General features: G+C 47.6%; 1 protein-coding gene and 1 non-coding gene across 6 annotated transcripts in view; both read left to right on the top strand.

Annotated features, from left to right (window-relative positions):
- Positions 1-11,695, top strand: part of VPS13D (vacuolar protein sorting 13 homolog D) — a 282,625-nt gene extending 270,930 nt beyond the window's left edge. For all 5 annotated transcript variants that reach the window (XM_024252889.2, XM_024252903.2, XM_024252907.3 and 2 more), the window contains 2 exons: positions 6,539-6,779; positions 8,549-11,695. In XM_024252889.2, coding sequence (XP_024108657.2) covers positions 6,539-6,779; positions 8,549-8,680 — 373 coding nt within the window. In that variant the 3' untranslated portion in view covers positions 8,681-11,695. The remainder of the gene's footprint in view (positions 1-6,538; positions 6,780-8,548) is intronic.
- On the top strand, positions 6,932-7,083 carry LOC112131642 (small nucleolar RNA ACA59). Its single transcript, XR_002913641.1, has one exon. It is a non-coding gene; the product is annotated as a small nucleolar RNA ACA59 (small nucleolar RNA).
- Positions 11,696-18,806: the final 7,111 nt, after the last annotated feature.

The following is an 18,806-nucleotide window of genomic DNA, read 5'->3' as shown; positions in this document are numbered from 1 at the left end:
GATCTGGATTAAGATGATGTTAAAGGAAAATTTGTCCTATATGGTGAAATTAATTTTTCTTTCTAACTCATGTCTCATTTGTAGCCAGAAACTCATTTTATTTTTTTTAAGGTACCTATTTTATTTCTAATACTGCATCACATATAACGGTGCACACCAGGCTGGTGAGCAGTAGGGTGGCTCCTGCCTTTTAAAAAACGCTTATGAGCAACCCACGTGACCTACAAAGCTGCTCTAATGTACTGCTTTTTGGAATTAAGACAATTTAAATTGTACTTTTTAAATGTAGTTTTAGAAAGTAACATTTATGGGATTTTTTAAATACAGAAAAGTAAAAAAATAAAAGTAGCCTATGCATCCACCAGCCAGATAAGTCGTTCCTCTTTTCAATTTTTTGTAGAGGTGAGGTCTCGCCATGTTGCCCAGGCTGGTCTGAACTCCTGGCCTCAAGTCATCCTCCCACCTCAGTCTCCCAAAGAGGTATAAGGCCAAAGTGGGAGGATCGCTTGAGGCCGGGAGTTCAAGACCAGCCTGAGCAACATGGCAAAACCCCATCCATACAAAAGTTAGCCAGGCATGGTGGCACATACCTGTAGCCCCAGCTACTTGGGAAGCTGAGGTGGGAGGATGGCTTGAGCCTGGGAGGTCAAGGCTGCAGTGAGCTGAGATCACGCCACTGCACTCCAGCCTGGGTGACAGAGTGAGACCCTGTCTCAAAAAGATACTCATATGCATGGTTAGCAAATCTAAGAGTATAGAAGAAAATAAAATCAAGAGTAAAAGTCTCTTTTCTTATCTACTTTGTAAACATGCTGTTTATGATTTTTGTATCTTGTCTCCTTGAGAAATTTCACAGAGAGAGAGAAATCAGGAAAATTTTTGAGCACACCATATAATATTGATTCTAATAGCATATCATGATAAATACAAACCTTATAGTAACATATACAGTCTCAAAATAAAAACAATTCCTCCTTCTGAGGAATGGAATAGAATTTATTAGATTCCATTTCCTAAACCAGGAAATAATGTACTAGTAACTATTGACACTTACAGAATTGGCCATTTGTTGATATGCCTCTGAATTAAAACTTGCATTTGGCAGATGGCTCAGCTACTCTGATAAAGTTAAAGGTTTGCTAAATCTTTAAAAGCTAAATCAGGAGTTCTAAGAGAAGTTTTCAACTTTCCTACTGGTAACATGTGTCCAGCATCCAAAGTTGCCTGTGCACTGGCAAATTTCTTGCCTTACCATAATGCCAGTGTCATTTTCTGAGACAGACTAACGCATACATTTATTGAATCCTACTATGTGCCAGGGTGAGTAAGAAATTTCCTCTGTCCTCAGTGCGTTCACAGTTTAGCAGGGGAAGCAGACACTGTATTACCAACAACCTATAACATATATTGCTGTTAAAATAGAAGTATGAGCAACGTCTTATGGAACCACAGATGGGAAGTGATTAATTTATACTGGAAAGCCAGGGAAGGCTTTACAGAGAAGGCGCTGGACAAGTCGCCTGACCTTGCAGGAGGCAGAGGAATGTGCCAAGGAGAGAAGGCGCATGGGCAGAGCACAGTGCTGGGCAGAGACACGGGCCAGAAGAGCTCACGGCAGGTCTGGAGAATTTGGGATCAGCCTTTTGTAGCAGCAGCACATGTGGAGAGAAGGAGCAGAGGCTGGAAGTGTGTGTTCCCAGGCCGGTTGCTGAAGGCTGAACTTAGTGGTCATGCCGAGGAGCTTGCCTCTTCTGTAGGTGGGAGTGAGATTGTGAGGCAGAGGATCCCACTCAAAATTCCTCATGAAAAATAAAACCTTGACAGCAGCAGGTAGAGAGACTGAAGGCAGGAAGCCAGTTAGGAGGCCCATGGGGTAGTCCAGGTAGAAGGTGGAGAGGCCTGAACACAGTGGCCGTAACGATGACTAGAAGAGGACAGATTGGAGAGGCATTTAGGAGGCAGCATCAGTGGATCCCCCAACTGCTAAATTGGAATCTGAGTGAGGAGGAGGGTTGAGAGTGGCTCTGGGCTCCTTGCCTGTCTGGTTGATGAGGCTGGGGGTGCTGAAGAGCAAGGGTTGGAGAAGAAGCATCTCCCCAGTGGACATGTTGAGGTGCCCTGAAGAGGGCCTGGCACTCAGAGTGACACTGGGCCCAGACATGGAGTCAGGGCCATAGGTAGACCGGGGGTGGGTAACGCCTAGGGGTAGAGGAGCCTGTTCCAGGAGCACTGAGTCAGGCGTCTCAGAATGCTTCTGATTTTGAAATGACTCCAGAGGGAGTAGAATCAGGTATATAAACGAGTTAATATCGAAAAAAAAAAAGAGCGGGAGGAAAATTAAGTCGAGTGGCTGAAACAGTTACTTGGCAGATTTCTCCCTGAGAGAAGTTGGTCATGAGTCTGTTTTCCATGTGGCCTTCTAGAGAGACATCTCTCTCCAATCTGCTGATGAGAGGATGTGTGGGGGAAGGAGGGGTCATCCCCACAGGTTTGGGGTAACTGGGCACCTGTTCTCAACAGAAGAGCCACCATTAACTGCGGATCTCTTCTGTGAGGGGCACGTAGATTAGCTCACACCATCACAGTGGCCCCGCGGAGTAGACCCATGGGGTTCTACACATCAGGATGGGGAAGCTCTGGGCAAAGTGAGAGGCGGAGACGACTGGCATCAGGGTGGCTGGCTCCCCTGGCGAGGCTGCAGTGTGGCTTGGGAGGACGTTGTGACCTGCCCCAGAGGAGGCCTGAGGCTGCTGTTGATGGTACCATGGCTGCTGTTGTTGAGAATGCCCCGTAGTTCATGGTTTATGGATGTCATTAGTGACAGTGGGTTCTACTAAGGCGGCACTGGCTCCTGGCAGATTCACCCACTCTTAGCACCTGTCATCTTGGAAAAGGGTGTAAGCTGGTGCCGCAGCCTTCCCTTCTCTCAGAAGAAACTTTCTGACACTGAGCCCCAAGACCAGAGTATCCTCTTTCTCTCCTTAAAGGGGAGTTAAAACTTTTTTCTTTCTTCTTTTCTTTTCTTTTGTAATAGAGATGGGGTCTCACTATGTGGCCCAGGATGGTCTCAAACTCCTGGGCTCCAGCGATCCTCCCGCCTCAGCTTCCCAAAGTGCTGGGATTATAGGTGGGAGCCACCATGCTCTGCCCCAAGAGTTGAAACTTTTAACCGAGGTTTAAGAATAGTATAAAAATCCTATTTTTTAAATAGAATCAATTATAGTATCTACAGCAACCTAAAATGTGTCAACTGAATACTGAGGTGACTTCTCTAGGTCTCAGATTGGAAGGATAAAGCTTATCTGATGCTGTGTGTTTCTCTAGGTCTCAGATTGGAAGGATAAAGCTTATCTGATGCTGTGTGTTTCTGGCTGCATTTTTTTGCTCCCCTTTCCTCTCAGTTAATAGCAGATCAGAGAACAGAAGGAGTTTGCTCAGGGCCACCTGAGACCACGGTGGCCTTCTTCCCTTGAGGTTTTTCCAACAGTCACTCATTCGTGGACCAAAAGCAGGCCTTGCGGGAAGCTTGATTCTAAGGGCAGTGAAGACAGGAGAGCCTGGGGTCGAGACTACAAAGCAGTGTGAGCACTCAAGGTACCTCAAGTGAGGCAAAGGAAAGCCTGGGAGAACTAGGCCAGGGACGGGGAATTGCCTGTGGCTTTAGGGAAAGGGAACGGAAGAAGGTGCAGCTGGGCAGAGGGGAGGGCGGGGAGCGTGCCGCGTTTGCCAGGCTTCTCTTACCACCCTGAGTTTTGCTGCTTCTCTCACAGAGTGACAAGTTTGGTATCAGGCTCCATTAGATAAGGGGTCTGGTCTGGAGCTGTTTAATTATTCTTTGATGTGTTTGGCAGATTTTGTAAAAAAAAGAAAAAAAGAAAAAAGAAAAAAAATTAAAATTAATAGTAATAACGATGATGATGCAACCCAAAGCCCTGGCCGTTGTGGGATGCAGGAAAGCCGCAGGAGGATGATGGGGACAGAGCTGTGGCTGCCTGGTCCCTGGGGTCACTGCCCAGTTCCAGCTGTGGCCTCACTTTCTCCCTTCTCCTTCCTTCAGCCAGACCTTTTGCTCTGATCTGCTTTTGATTTGAAAAGACTTTAGAACATTTCATGCACAATTTCCAAAAATACATTATTATCAGTAGCAGCTTCGGGGCATGCACAGGGTCCTGGACTTACAGGACAGAGATCCGTGTGGAGTGAAGCACTGCCTTCCCCCACTTACCCTTCTGTATGGCCATGAATTCCTTGATCTCCGTGCTCACTTTGTGAAGAAACTGGCAGGGGTTACCCTCCACCAGAGAGATGAAGGAGCCTGAGCTACCAAGAAAGCAACGGACTCGGCCAGAGTCAGCCAGCGGGCCGGGCTTTCCTGCCGGCTCGGCCTGTGTTTCCTTCACTGTGCTCTCTACTTTTCCGGAGGGCGTCCCAGCTCAGAGTCACCCCTCCTCCAGAAGTGGTTCTGGCCTGATGGAGGACTTGAACCATCTGGGGCATCTTGGAAAAGAGTCTGTTTTAAAGCCTATAGAAGTGTTCCGGGATGGAAAGCACACTAGTCATGTCAGCCACTCTGGCCTGGGTGTGAGAGCATCTGCCCAGATGGGAAGCCCTTGGCTGACATGTAAATGTCAGCTATGTCGAGTGCCCAGTGTGGTGGCACTGGGGGCTGGGGGCTGGGCAATGAGGCGGAAGTGCCTGTGCTGTGCTCACCTAGAGGAAAGAGCCTCAAATCTCAGTCGGATTTTTCATGCACATTCCTGCTGTCATCCCAATCATGGTGGCCAACTTTGGAATCTCCTTGGAGAGCCCGTGACGGCCTCAGTGGCTGTGCAGCAGGCCAACAAATGCTCAGGAGTGTAGGCTGCTCCTGGGTCTCAGCTCAGGTCCCCACCGGTTCTGGCTGGCGCTGTGTCACCTCTTCTCTGTGTCAGGATCATTTTTATCCCTCTCTGTCTGTCTTTCTGTCTTTCCCCGTGCCCTCCTTTCTTCCCTGGACCAGCTATTTCAGATTCCATTCAACTCTGTTCAGTGATGCTGCCGCTCTCAATGCTGTTAGAGCACAAGATGTGAGAACGTCTGTGCTGAGTGGCCTGAACACTGAGGGCTGCGGGTCTTTCTAATTTCGGCATTGAGACTTTACAAGTTCACATTCTTGGCATTGCCAACCAGTTAGAATAGAACAATAAACCCCAGTTTCTGTCACGGGCGTCTGTAATTAAAATGGCAACTGGAACAAGGCAGTCACTTACTGAGCGCTGATGGGGTGGCCAACTCTGTGGGGTGCTCAGGAAGACACGGGGCTATGAGATATGGACTCCACTTAGAGGGCTCACCTCAGAGTCAGAGAGCAAAGAGACTTATCCAGGACACGTGGAAAGAATGAGTTTGTGCCTGGCCATGCTTTGGGGGCCATCGCAATTAAATGCTCAATGTGGGGGATGCTTCACAGAGAAGTTAGAACCTGTGATCCTTGCGGGGAGGGGGATGGGATTTAGAGAAGTTGAGAGAGCAAGTGTGCGTCCTGCATGGACCCCAAGTGAGCGAGGGCCCGGCAGCCTGCTCCCCTCGACAGGCAGGCCACCTCCTGCTCCCAGGCTTCTGCCTCCTTCAGAGGACCTGGGAACAGCGCCGTTCTGGACCCAGGTTTCAGAACACTTCCAGGTGGAGCCTGGCCCTGAGCAATTCAGTTTGCCAGCGGGAGCTCGACTGCCACTCTGTCGTCAGCCTTTAGTATTCCTGCCGCTGTCCATCCTCGTCTGCTGTCCCCATTGTGAAGGTCTGTCACAAGATGCGGGGGAGGCAGCCAGGCCCGGGAGAATTGTCACACTGTTCCCAAGGTTCACTGCTTTTCATTCAGTGGCCAGAGAGGTTTGATGTGCATAAATTTCCACTTTGAATGTGTGAGCTCCATGATAGAGGAATTCAGTTTTTTTGGAGTGGCCCTAAAGCTCCTGAAGTAACAACCAGAAATTTCCAAAAGGAAGATGACAGCTTTACCTAAGAAAGCGTTTTCTGACTCTTTGAGTTTTCTGAACATGGAGTGGATGGGGGAGTGCCCTGTCCCTGGGGGTGCTGAGCTTAGAGAGGGAGGAAGCGGATGGTGGGGTGCAGGTGTTTTAATGCCAGGCTGTCTCTTCATAGCGTGCTGTTTGGTGAACCTGTTTAATTCTGCTTTTTCCCCCTCAGCTTTCAGTGCCCCCAGCCGTGTCTTCTCACCCCTTCATGTTTCCCTCTCCTCTGCCAGGCAGTGAACTTTCTCAGCTGCTCCTTCAGTTTCACATTGAAAGGTGTCGTGTTTTCTGTTTTGTCCAATAGAGTATTGTTACAGTTTTCTGTAAGCTTTAAGCTATCCAAAAATGCTCACAGAAAAACAACAACAAACACCCACAAGATAGAATTTCAGGATTTAGAAGGATTTCCCAGCAAGGGGGCCGGGATTTGCACTCAGGCCCTGGGGCCACAGAGCCCGCAGTGGGCCTCCCCCTGATGCTGGGCGAAGCCCCAGGTGTCACTCCTGTGTTCCCGTCTCGCTTTGCAGCTTCATCGCTGTGGAGAACATTGACAGCTACTGCGTGCTCATCTCCTCCAAAGCTGTTTACTTCCTGAAAAGTGGAGACTACGTGGATCGAGAAGCCATTTTCCTAGAAGTCAAATATGATGACCTCTACCACTGCCTTGTCTCCAAAGACCATGGGAAGGTGTATGTGCAGGTGACCAAGAAAGCAGTGAGCACGAGCAGTGGAGTGTCCATCCCCGGCCCCTCCCACCAGAAGCCCATGGTGAGTGCCCGCCTGTTCTCAGGCTCCTGAGGGGCGGGGCCAGGGCCTTGATGCCTCCGCCCTGCTTCCCCCTCCTCAGCAGGAGCTCATTTAGGAGGTTCAGGCTGGGCCCTTCCCAGGAGTACTGCCTCTCAGTCCTGAACATGGGAGGGGCCCAGGGTATGTTCACGGGGCGATGCCGCCCTCCCAGCTGGCCCATGGATGACCCTGGGAACGTTAACTGTCTCACAACGTTTGTGCCTCAGTTACCCATAGATGTAGTGAGGGTAACAATACTTACTCTCGTTGGTGATAAGGAACAGCTAATACAACACACAGGGTTTTTCTGCTCCCAAAATGGGATTCTTCAGTGCACCGAATCAAAGAAAGCACTGGAGCTCACGCTGGTTTCTCCTTAACAGTGGAAACCGTAACTTTTGTTCTAGTAGCATCTAGCATGCTCAATAAGTATTAGTAAATAAAAGTTATACTTTACCTCCAAAGGGGACAAGGTGTTGTTATGACAAGGCTTTTAAATAATAAAGCTCCTGCGAATAGCTAATGTTCCTGGAGGGCTGGTTGTCTTGTGGGTTGTCTGATCACTGTGTTGCTGTCATCCCCTCCTCACTATTGGTCATAGCAGGTGATTCATTCAAGGCTACACAGCTGACCTTGAGGAGCCGGGGTTCAAATCCAAGTGGCTTGGCACCAGAGCTGGCTGCAGAGCCCCTCGCGGATCTGTCTCTAGCCAGTCGGCCCTGGTGGCTTGCCATGACACCCAGGTGTTAGTCCTGCTCATTCTCACCCAGTATACCCAGATTTTGAAGTTTGCATTCAAGAATGATACGTTAATCTGCTCTCTCTACGGTTCGGAAATAGCGCCAGCCTTATTGGGCCTCTCTCCTCCAGAGTCCTTTGGCCTCCCCCTGCTCAGGAATGCCCTTGGGCCTGTTTGGGCTTGTGTAAGGCTCCCCTGGGGTCATCGGTTTAAGTTAGAGCTGGCTGATGAAGAGGGCGAGCACCTCAAAGTGTGAGTATTTCTCCACATCCCTTCACTGTAGCAGGTGGGCAGCCTCGCCCACTATACTTCTGCCCCTTTCAAAGCAGGTGGGCAGAGGTGTTCGTGGTAAGAAAGACCTAGAGGCTTTTGTTCGCTGATTCTTCTTCCTTCATCAGCCGTCACCAGACCTTAGATGTGAATCCCACATTCTTGCTCTTGGTCTTACCTCTGCAGATCAGTTATGGCCGGGGGGGAGGTCCCAAATGTCAGGTTAGTATGGGTTGGCTGTACAGTCCTGGGAAATGTTTAAAAAGACAGACCGGCCGGGCACGGTGGCTCATGCCTGTAATCCCAGCACTTTGGGAGGCCGAGGCGGGCGGATCACGAGGTCAGGAGTTGGAGACCATCCTGGCTAACACGGTGAAACCCCATCTCTACTAAAAGAAAAAAAAAAAAAAAATGTTAGCCCGGCACACGCCTGTAGTCCCAGCTACTCGGGAGGCTGAGGCAGGAGAATCGCTTGAACCCGGGAGACGGAGGTTGCAGTGAACCAAGATCGCGCCTGGGCGACAGAGACTCCGTCTCAAAAAAAAAAAAAATAATAATTGCAGGGACCCACCCCAGACTTGTGAGTGTGAGTGAAGTAGGAGCAGCCCCGGCCATCACTGTTTCTTTAACGTGTACATCCCATCCTGAGACGCAGCTGGGCTGGGAGCCGCTGCCTCGGTGGATCTGATTCCTGGGTGTCCCCATCCTGGGGACAGGTGACCCATCCTGTTCTCCTCCTTAGGTCCACGTGAAATCTGAGGTCCTCGCTGTCAAGCTGTCACAAGAAATAAACTACGCAAAGAGCCTCTACTATGAACAGCAGCTTATGTTAAGACTCAGTGAAAACCGAGAGCAGCTGGAGCTGGACTCCTGAAGCCCCGCTGCCGAGACGGGTGCCCCCGACACAGCGCAGACCCACCGGGAGGAAAGAGGCCGAGCTCTCGGCTGACATTAGAGGCAGAACCGGAGTTGGGTTTGGGGAAGTTGTCAAGGAATGAGGGAAAGTAAATCCTCATGAGGAAAAGTATAAATGGAAATCGTATTAATTTGTGAGGCAGGGAGTTATTTTAGATTATGGGAAATAATTTTTAAAGGTATTGGTTAAATAACGTTTAAAAACATGTACTGAGATGAATCTAATTTTTAGATTGCCCTGTATTTTGTTAACATGTATATATGTACAACAGTGTGTTTGTAAATATATAGGAATGTTTCTGAACAGGGCCTGTGCTATGTGTAAAGGTTTGTTAACTGTAAAGTAATATAAAATTATATTGGATCTTCTATTGCACTAATTCTAGATGTCTAATTCAGGATACTGTCTATAGAAAGGCATTCTTAAAAGTTAAAGAATGTTACGTCTTAGTTTTGGAGACTAAAGTATTCCCAGTAAAGTGGGTTGAGGCGAGGGCTGTGGTCCTGAAAGGGACGCCTTTGACATTGTGGCCGTCCAGTTGGGCCGTGAGCTGTGGCACCCAGGACTGGCGCTGGCCCTTCGGAAGGATCTAGGAGAGGGGTTTGGGAGCCCACTTTTAATTTCTCACCCCCATTTTACAAAGAGTGCTTAGATTCTCACAAATTATGTTGTAAGTTATGCATTTGGCTTTTTCCTAACTAGTCTTACCAAACTTAGGGGGAAACCTGTGCTCCATTACCACACGTGTGCAAGTCAGCATTGTAAGTTTTCTCAGGTTATTATTAGAGAGGTTGGAAACATTGGTAAACTCTGTTGATTGAGAAGGAAAAAAAAAAATCCCATTGAACTGTTGCAACAAATCAGAAATCCACATAAGAGTGCGCTCCTGCCTGGGCAGCAACAACCAAGAACAAAGCCCCGCGACTGTTTTCTTTTTAATAAAGCCACAGGTGGGCATCGCAGCTCCACAGCCCGAGGGCACACAGGATGGAAACTCCAGGATGAGAAGGGAGCAGGGAGAGTTCCAGAAAGGGGGATGAAATAGGAGTATTAAAAAGCTGCGTTGGTAAGTTTTTCATGGAACCAAGATTTGACGAAGGCATCTCTTATCCTTGGTTTTAAATTCCTGCTGGGAGCAAGGCCTGGTATGAGCGCCCTGGGTCTTGTTTTTGGTGTTTTGCTTTTCTGTAAGGATTAAGCAGATAGGGAGAAGGGAAAAAAGGCCTCATTTTAGAATGAATGAGTCACCTTGTGATTTTTAAATTTTTATTTTAATAAAGCTAATCAATTTCTACAACCTTGTCACATGTAGCTGAGTCTGGGATGACTCAGTGGATCAGTGGATGCGTGGAAGGTTTTGGTGTTTATAACTCATGACCCAAATCCTTCCAAGACACAAATGAAGCTAATCTTCCCCTCCCTTTCCTTTCCCACTTCCCCTCTGTGTCTCTCTCTGTGTGTGTGTGTGTGTGTGTGTGTGTGTGTGTGTGTATGCACGCATGCAGAGAGGAAGGAAGGGAGCTTTAGCACAAGTAGCTACATAGTGTTCAAGGATCAGCTTTCTTGAACTCCGAGCCTTGGTTGCCTTTGCTGAACTCCAAGTTAGTGGATTGCAGAATGGAAACTTGGCTTTTGCAGCACTGGGTGAGTTTTAGTTTGTGTGTGTCTTGCTGGGGGGTGGTGATGATTGTCTCAGCACTCACGCACTGCACAAGATGGCAGCGGGATACAGCCAAGTGGCAGCTCCTCCGCAGCTTCCTCCTCAGCCTCCCTCCTTGCACCCCCACAAGTTTGGCTTGTGGTTTTTGTCATCAGTAACCCACTGCCTGAGATCGTGATCTCTTAAAAGATGAGACTCTCGGAAGGACTGATTGTATGCGTCAGTGAGCCTTCTATCACCTTCTGGAACAAAGTCACTTGAAATCTCTTGATGAGATTAAGGAGTTTAGTGTTACTAAGAAAATCTGCTTTGGGCCGCAGCAGTGCTGGGTGTTCTCAGACCTGACTGAGGAAGTTAGCTGCGGGCTGCCCTGTGGGCTGGTGCTTCAGGAGGAATCCAGAGAAGTGTTGAGATGCCCCCCTTGGGCTCCTTTCTAATTTTAATCAGCTCTTTAAATAGCTGCCCATCTCCTGTGATTGCACAACCAAGCACTTTGACATTTGCACCTTAGGAGAGGCAGATGTTAAAATGGAATCCAAAGACCATCTAGGGCGGGGCTGGGTGGGAGATGGGAGGGCCAACTGCGAGCTGCTCCACTTCTCAGCTCTCCCCTGCCCTACAGCCCTGGGCCAGACAAGGCCAGAAGGTTTCAGGGGCATTTGACATCCCCTCCTGGTTCTCACCAGGAAAACATCCAAAGCTTTGGAGGAAACAGGCCCTGCCCCTGGTTCCTTAAATGCTCCGTCTCTTTGTAAACTGATATTCAGCCAGCAATGCCTAAGACTTTGTTAAGATCATTTCTACTGCTTTTCTTTCTGCCTCAGACACACAGTTCGTCTCTGAGGAAAGTAAAATAAATGGAATAAGAGTAAATTGGGTAAGGAGATATCCAAAGCTACTCAGTCCCTTGACCCAGCACAGTTGGCCGACCCATGTCACTCCCTGGCTGTCGCTGCTTCTCTGTGCTCACTGAAGGGTGAGCCAGGTCAGTGCTTCCCCAGCCCCTGGGCCTGGTCACTACACAGTGGAAAACAGACAAGCGGCCCCTTCCCCAAATCCCAGGGTGTCTTGCTGCTTGGTGGGTACTCATCGCAACGTTCTGAAGGCTCCAGGGCCACTTTGTTTGTAAGTATGATCTGTGCCTCAAAATACCATAGTAGCTGCTTGATAAAATTCTAAAAATAAAATATCTGGTTCTCTATTATGTAAACACTATTACAGTCACCAGTGTGTGAAGACTCTTGAGTCTGGTTCTCATATCAGAGTCATCATTTTTCTTCCTGTGGAATAAAATGCCTTGTGGACTTCCCAAACTTGTTCTTTTGTTTTCTTCTGGTCTCTTGGTGATCCACAGCTTCTAGAGCTATCACCAGTGACAAATACCAAACATAGTATGATGCTCACAATAAAATGTGGCCTCTCCCCGCAAGCCTGGGGAAGCACCCCCACACCTTAACCAGTCTCAGCCTCCCAAGAGTAAGTGGCAGTCTCCATGCTACACTGGCTGCTGCTCAGTCCACTCTGAGGTTCCTGGTCCAAGCCCCAGCAGGACAGACGTCACACTTAGGGTTTAGGCAGCTGAAGAAGAAACAGCAAAGGAGGCCGGGCATGGTGGCTCACGCCTATAATCCCAGCACTTTGGGAGGCTGAGGCAGGCGGATCACAAGGTCAGGAGATTGAGACCATCCTGGCTAACATGATGAAACCTTGTCTCTAACCCCCACTATATCGCCCCTCTCTATTCCATCCACTCCACCTCAAAATTAGTAACCTTGTGTGTTGCCCAAATTTTCACCACATTATGTAATTATGTATATAATTAAAAATACAAAAAATTAGCTGGGCATGGTGGTGGGCGCCCATAGTCCCAGCTACTTGGGAGGCTGAGGCAGGAGAATCGCTTGAACCCGGGAGGCGGAGGTTGCAGTGAGCTGAGATCACGCCACTGCACTCCAGCCTGGCACAACAGCCTGGCAACTCTGTCTCAACAACAACAACAAAAAAACAGCAAAGGAGACTCGGATCATCCAGAGATGGAGTGACACCAGGAGGGGATGGATCCTAGAAGCTGAGGCCAGAAAGGTTTCAAAGACTATTGAGTGCTGCTGCTGAGTCGGGTGGGATGCGGACCAACAATTATCAATGGACCTAGCAATGCTGAAGTCACTGGAGACCTTTCTAAGAGCGGTTTCAACGGGGCATTGGAGGTGAAAGCCAGGTTGGAGTAGATTCAAGAGGAAAATGGAAGGAGAGAAATATCAACAGCTCTCTAGAGGAATCTGGCCATAAATGGAGAGAACGGACCAGAAATTCAAGAGGGCAGGGAAGGAATGAGGGAGAAGAGGGCCTGGCAGACCAGGAAGATGGGTGGAGGTGGGGGAGCTTGAGATTCGGTTGATTGCTCCTGATTTCTCACATCAGGCAAGAATGAATACAGGGCAGGAAGTGATGCAGATTTGGAGAGAGAGAAGGTGCACGTAGTCATGTAGGATAGCGGGAAAGGGAATAGGCCACAGAAGTGTGGTATGTTTGCCAGGCGACATTAAGGACCCATTTGACGTTGATGACCATGAATTTACGGTGGAATCGGGCAGCCTGGTTGTACTTTTGGCCGGCCACATTTAGCTGCACAGCTTCAGTGTTGTAGGATAGGCAAAGAGCTGGCTTTAATCAAGAAATGTTCCCCTCACCTATTCAAGTACCTCATCCACCGTTGCCCAGCTGAACTGGCCAAGAGCCAGTCAGAACAAAATGTCAACAGAAATCCAAAAGCCTAGAGAAGGGAAGGGCTACGCTTTCCAAACCAAAGCACAGCTTCTGAAGACTATGCCCCTTCCAAGTGGGAGAGACAGTGGGAGGTGTGGTTAACAACCCCCACATGCACACACAATTAGACTCTTCAGGGGTTCACAGATGCAGTGGGACAGTCAGTGTTTGACAGTGAACCAGCCAGGCACTCCAGGGCCTGGGGATGTCATTGACACACAAAGGGTATGTGTATAACGATCTTCCATTTCCTCAGCCGAGTTCAACAAGCCGTCTGCAGGTATTGGTTGGCTGCAAACACAGCTTTCACCCCAGCTCTTTAGACCAAGAATGCGATTTCTAGCACCATAAGAGATACTTGATGTTTGCTGTTCACTGGACAGTGCATCCCAAGACCCTAAGAACAGAAGTGCTTCCTGAACACACACGCAAGCATGTTCATTATTATTTAGAAGTTTGGATTAACCTGGAAGAGCACTTCTTCAGGCAATTGGAAGTGAGATTGCACTCACATCTGCAAGGGTCTTGAAGATCATCCAAGTTGTGGCTCTCTGGCTGGGGGCATGATAAAAGCAATCATAAAGACCAAAGAAAGGGACTGTAATCCTAGCGCTTTAGGAAGCCAAGCCAGGAGGATCAAGACCAGCCTGGGCAACAGAGGGAGACCCTGTCTCTACAAAAAAAAAAAAAAAAAGTCCGGGCATGGTGATGGATGCCTGCAGTCCCAGCTTCTTGAGAGGCTGAGGCAAGAGGTTGACTTAAGCCCAGGAGGTTAAGGCTGCAGTGAGTTATGATTGCACTACTGTACTCTAGCCTGGGCGACAGAGCAAGACCATGTCAAAAAAAAAAAAACTCATTGCTGAATAATCCTACTGACACTTTTTAAAAGTAGTCTTCCCTCTTTGCTCCCCCCACTATATTGCCCCTCTCTATTCCATCCACTCCACCTCAAAATTAATAACCTTGTGTGTTGCCCAAATTTTCACCACTTTATATAATTATGTATAGTTCCATAAGCAGATGTACATATTCATAGATTCCTAACATTTGTGTTTACAAAAATGGAATCTATTAAACACTGTCTTGTGACTTACTTTTCTCACTGTTCCCTCAGGCTGGTATCACTCTATTCTCTGAAGTGCTGCATGTTCATTAATGGTGTAAATGTTCTATAATTTACTGACCTATTCCTGCTTCAGTGGGCATTCACTTTGCTTTCCAGATGCTTCCACCCTGCCCCGAAGATCAACACTGCAATAGATGCCCTCCTATGTATGCATTTACACGCCAGTTCTATTTCTGTGCAGTTGCTTCCTGGGAGCTGATTAGTTAGGAGGTATGTTCCAGACCACTTTCCCCCAGTGCTGGTGGGAATGTGAAGGGCAGCACCCATCTCTGCGCCTCTTACCTGTCTGATGGGTACGAAGTGATAGTTCATTGTTACTTTATCTTGTGTGTCCCCAGCAGTGAATTTGACCATCGTTTTGTTTGTTGGCATTTGGATTTATTGTTAGGAACGGCATTTGCTGAATTACAGCAAATGCCTTTCAGCATCTATGATTATGAACGGTTTATTATTATACTGTTTCTTCTTTAATTTTTGTTTAAGTAACATGTTGATAGATTTCCTGATATGGAACCACTCTTAATCCCTGGAATAATGGATTCCACTTGGATAAAATGTGTTAGTTTGTTATTCTTTTAATACATTCCTGGCTCTTTTTGCTAATATTTTGAATCTTGGCACTTTTTAAGTGAAAGGGGCCTATAATTTTCTTTTTTTCAGAGTAACCTTTTTTTTCTTTTGAGACAGGATCTCACTCTGTTGCTCAGGCTGGAGGGCAGTGGCTCAGTCTTGGCTCACCGCAACCTTGAACTCCGGGCTCAAGCGATCCTCCCACCTCAGCCTCCCATGGAGCTGGGGCTATAGGCATGTGCCACCTTGCCCGGCTAATTTTTTTTATTTTGAGTAGAGATGGGGTCTTACTGTGTTGCCCAGGCTGGTCTCAAACTCCTGGACTCAACTGATTCACCTGCCTCAGCTTCCCAAAGAGCTGGGATTATAGGCATGAGCCACTGTGCCCAGTCTCTTCATCAGACTTTAGAACGAAAATTATACTGTCGTCGTAGAATGGACTGGGGAACTTAACACCATTTGGCTTACAATACTTAAATTACATTAGAATTTTCTGTTCTGATTTTCAAAGCTTGGATAAAAGCAGGCTGTAAACCCTTAGGTTATAAAACTTTTTTTTGAGACGGAGTCTTACTCTGTCACCCAGGCTGGAGTGCAGTGGGGCGATGTTGGCTCACTGCAAGCTCAGCCTCCCGCGTTCAGGCCATTCTCCTGCCTCAGCCTCCTGAGTAGCTGGGACTACAGGCGCCTGCAACCACGCCCAGCCAATTTTTTGTATTTTTAGTAGAGACGGAGTTTTACCACGTTAGCCAGGATGGTCTCGATCTCCTGACCTCATGATCCGCCCACCTCGGCCTCCCAAAGTGCTGGGATTACAGGCGTGAGCCACTGCACCTGACTTTTGTTTATAAGACAAGGTCTTGCTTTGTCACCCAGGCTGGAGTGCAGTGGTATGATCATAGCTCACTGTAGTCTTGAACTCCTGGCCTCAAGCCATCCTCCTACCTCAGCCTCCCAAGTATCTGGGACCACCGGCGCATGCCACCATGCCCAGCTAATTTATTTTCTTTTTTGTAGAGGCAGGTCTCGCTTTTTGCCAAGGCTGGTCTCGAATTCCTAGCTTCAAGTAATTCTCCTGCCTCAGCCTCCCAAAGAGCTGGGATTATAGACATGAGCCTGGCCTAGAACTCTTTTTTTTTTTTTTGAGACAGAGTCTAGCTCTGTCACCCAGGCTGGAGTGCAGTAGCACAATCTCAGCACACTGCAACCTCTGCCTCGTGGGTGCAAGCAATTCTCCTGCCTCAGCCTCCCGAGTAGCTGGGACTACAGGCGCCTGACACTACGCCCAGCTAATTTTTTGTGTGTGTATTTTAGTAGAGACAGGGTTTCACCGTGTTGCCCAGGCTGGTCTCAAACTTCTGAACTCAGGCAATGTGCTCGTCTCGGCCTCTCAAAGTGCTAGGATTACAGGCATGAGCCACTGTGCCTGGACTAGAACTCTTTTCAATGGTGCCATTTAATCATCATCCCACACTCTACTGTGTTTATTGGAGTATTCAAGTTTTCCATTTCTTCATAGGTCAGTTTTGGTAACATTTGATTTTTTTAAATCATTCAGTTCTCTTAACTTTTTGAATTTGTTGCTGGTACAGTTGCATGTATTCTCTTAAAATTATTTTAAGGCCTCATATCTGGTTATTTCTCCTTTCTCCTTCCTTATCTTGCATGTTTTTACTTTTTTTTCATAACTAACTTTTTGAGGATGTTAGTGTTCTTTTCAAAGAACCAGTTCGAAATGTACTTTTCTTTGCTACTTTTTGTTATTTTATTGATCACATCTTTAATCTTTTGGTCCCTATACCTGGCCTGTTTTGATTTATTTTACTGTTCTTTTCTTGCTTTCTAAGGTAAGTATTTTGTTTTGTAGTGTTGTATTTTTTTCATCTTTCTTCTTGAATAACAATGACATTTTTAGGTTATAAATTTTCCTCTGGTACTCAGTTTGCCTCATTAATTTTGGCATTAAGCGTTCTCCTTTTATTGCTTTCTATGTAGTCTTTAATTTTGCTTTTAATTTATTCTTTGATCTAAGGATTACCTACTTGTTAATTTCCAAATATCTTATCTATCTATCTATCTATCTATCTATCTATCTATCTATCTATGTGAGACAAAGTCTGGCTCTGTCGCCCAGGCTGGAGTGCAGTGGTGCAATCTTGGCTCACTGCAACCTCCGCCTCCCAGGTTTAAGTGATTCTCCTGCCTCAGCCTCCCGAGTAGCTGGGACTTGGTATGCCACACACCCGGCTAATTTTTTGTATTTTTAATAGAGATGGGGTTTCCCCATGTTGGCCAGGCTGGTCTCGAACTCCTGACCTCAAGTAATCCTCCCGCCTCAGCCTCCCAAAGTCCTGGGATTACAGGCATGAGCCACTGTGCCCAGCCAAATTATCTCCTTTAAATTAATGTTTTGAATTTTATTGGATTATGATCAGTAAATAAATCTAACCTGAAGATTTCTACACTCTAAAAACATCTGGTCTGCGCGCAGGGGCTCATGCCTGTAATCCCAGCACTTTGGGAGGCCAAGGTGGGCAGATCACTTCAGCTCAGCAGTTTGAGATCGGTCTGGGCAACACAGCGAAACCCCATCTCTGCAAAATATACAAAAATGAGCCTGGCATGGTGGTGTGCACCTTAGTCCCAGCTACTTGGGTAAGAGGATCCCTTGAGCCGGGGAGGTTGAGGCTGCAGTGAGCCATAACCACTGCACTCCAGCCTGGATAACAAAAAGTGAGACTCTGACCAAAAAAAAAAAAAAAAAATCGTTGTAATTTTCTTATTGTCCAAGTACTTGATCAGTTTATGTAAATGTTCCAGGGCCAGGCTCAGTGGCTCATGCCTGTAATCCCAGCACTTTGGGAGGCCGAGGCGGACAGATCATGAGGTCAGGAGTTCAAGACAAGCATGGCCGATATGGTGAAACCTTGTCTCTACTAAAAATATGAAAAAATTAGTCGGGCATGGTGGCATGCGCCTGTGGTCCCAGCTACTTGGGAGGCTGAGGCAGAAGAATCGCGTGAACCCAGGAGGCGGAGGTTGCAGTGAGCCGAGATCGTGCCACTGCACTCCAGCCTGGGCAACAGAGCGAGACTCCATCTAAAATAAATAAATAAATGTTCATGAACATATGAAACAAAAGTATATTCTCTCTTTGAGGCATGCAAATAGAGATAGACAGACAGACACACAGAACTTTGCAGACTGTCTGAATTAAGTCCTGCAGGATATTATTTTGTATGTGGGAGAGACTGCCTTGAATCTTCAAGTGGCCTGCGGGGCAGAGTCTCTAACTCCAGCTATATCCTTTGGAAGTGCAGTAAGTGCTTAAAGTAAACAAAGTTAGAAGAAAGGAAAAGGAAGAACACAGCAGCCTTAATTAAGCTTCCTCCAAATACTCCAGTTGGAACTTCAGAAGGATTTGACGCTGGAACAATTGCACTACAGAGCTGCCTGCCCCACGCCCAGGAGCAGGGCCAACCCATTTGTCGCTGAGAGGAGCCAGACCATGTTCTCCCACAGTCTTACCCAAGGAGCACAGCCAGCGTCAGCAGCTCCCAGGGGCTCATAAAACTTCACACCTCATGCTTATTCTGGTCTGACTCAAAAGCACAGAAAGGCCATGGGTACGTTTTGACTTGGAGGAAATGTGTGAATCTAGACCAACTTGGCTCTTGGAAACCCCGGGCAAGTGAGCCCCCAAGGGAGGGGGTGTGTGGGAGATGGGAGGGGGCGGTGCTGGGAGGGGGCGGGTGCTGAAACAGCTCCCAGGGCCACTTTAGAGGGAAAGTTCCTGCCTTTTGGGCGTATTTTCCTGAGATGCTTAAGGGGTACACAGAGACTTCTGGAAAGCTTGGCCAAGCCTGCAGAAAGGCAACTCTCAATCTGTTCCATGGTTTGTCCACAGAGATCAAGCATCCCTAGGTGTTCCGAGACAACACACGTGACTCTGATGCTACAGA

This window comes from Pongo abelii, chromosome 1 (genome assembly GCF_028885655.2).
Source record: "Pongo abelii isolate AG06213 chromosome 1, NHGRI_mPonAbe1-v2.0_pri, whole genome shotgun sequence".
Lineage (NCBI taxonomy): Eukaryota > Metazoa > Chordata > Mammalia > Primates > Hominidae > Pongo > Pongo abelii.
Note: the sequence above shows the minus strand (reverse complement) of the source record. Positions and strands in the feature narration are given on the sequence as shown.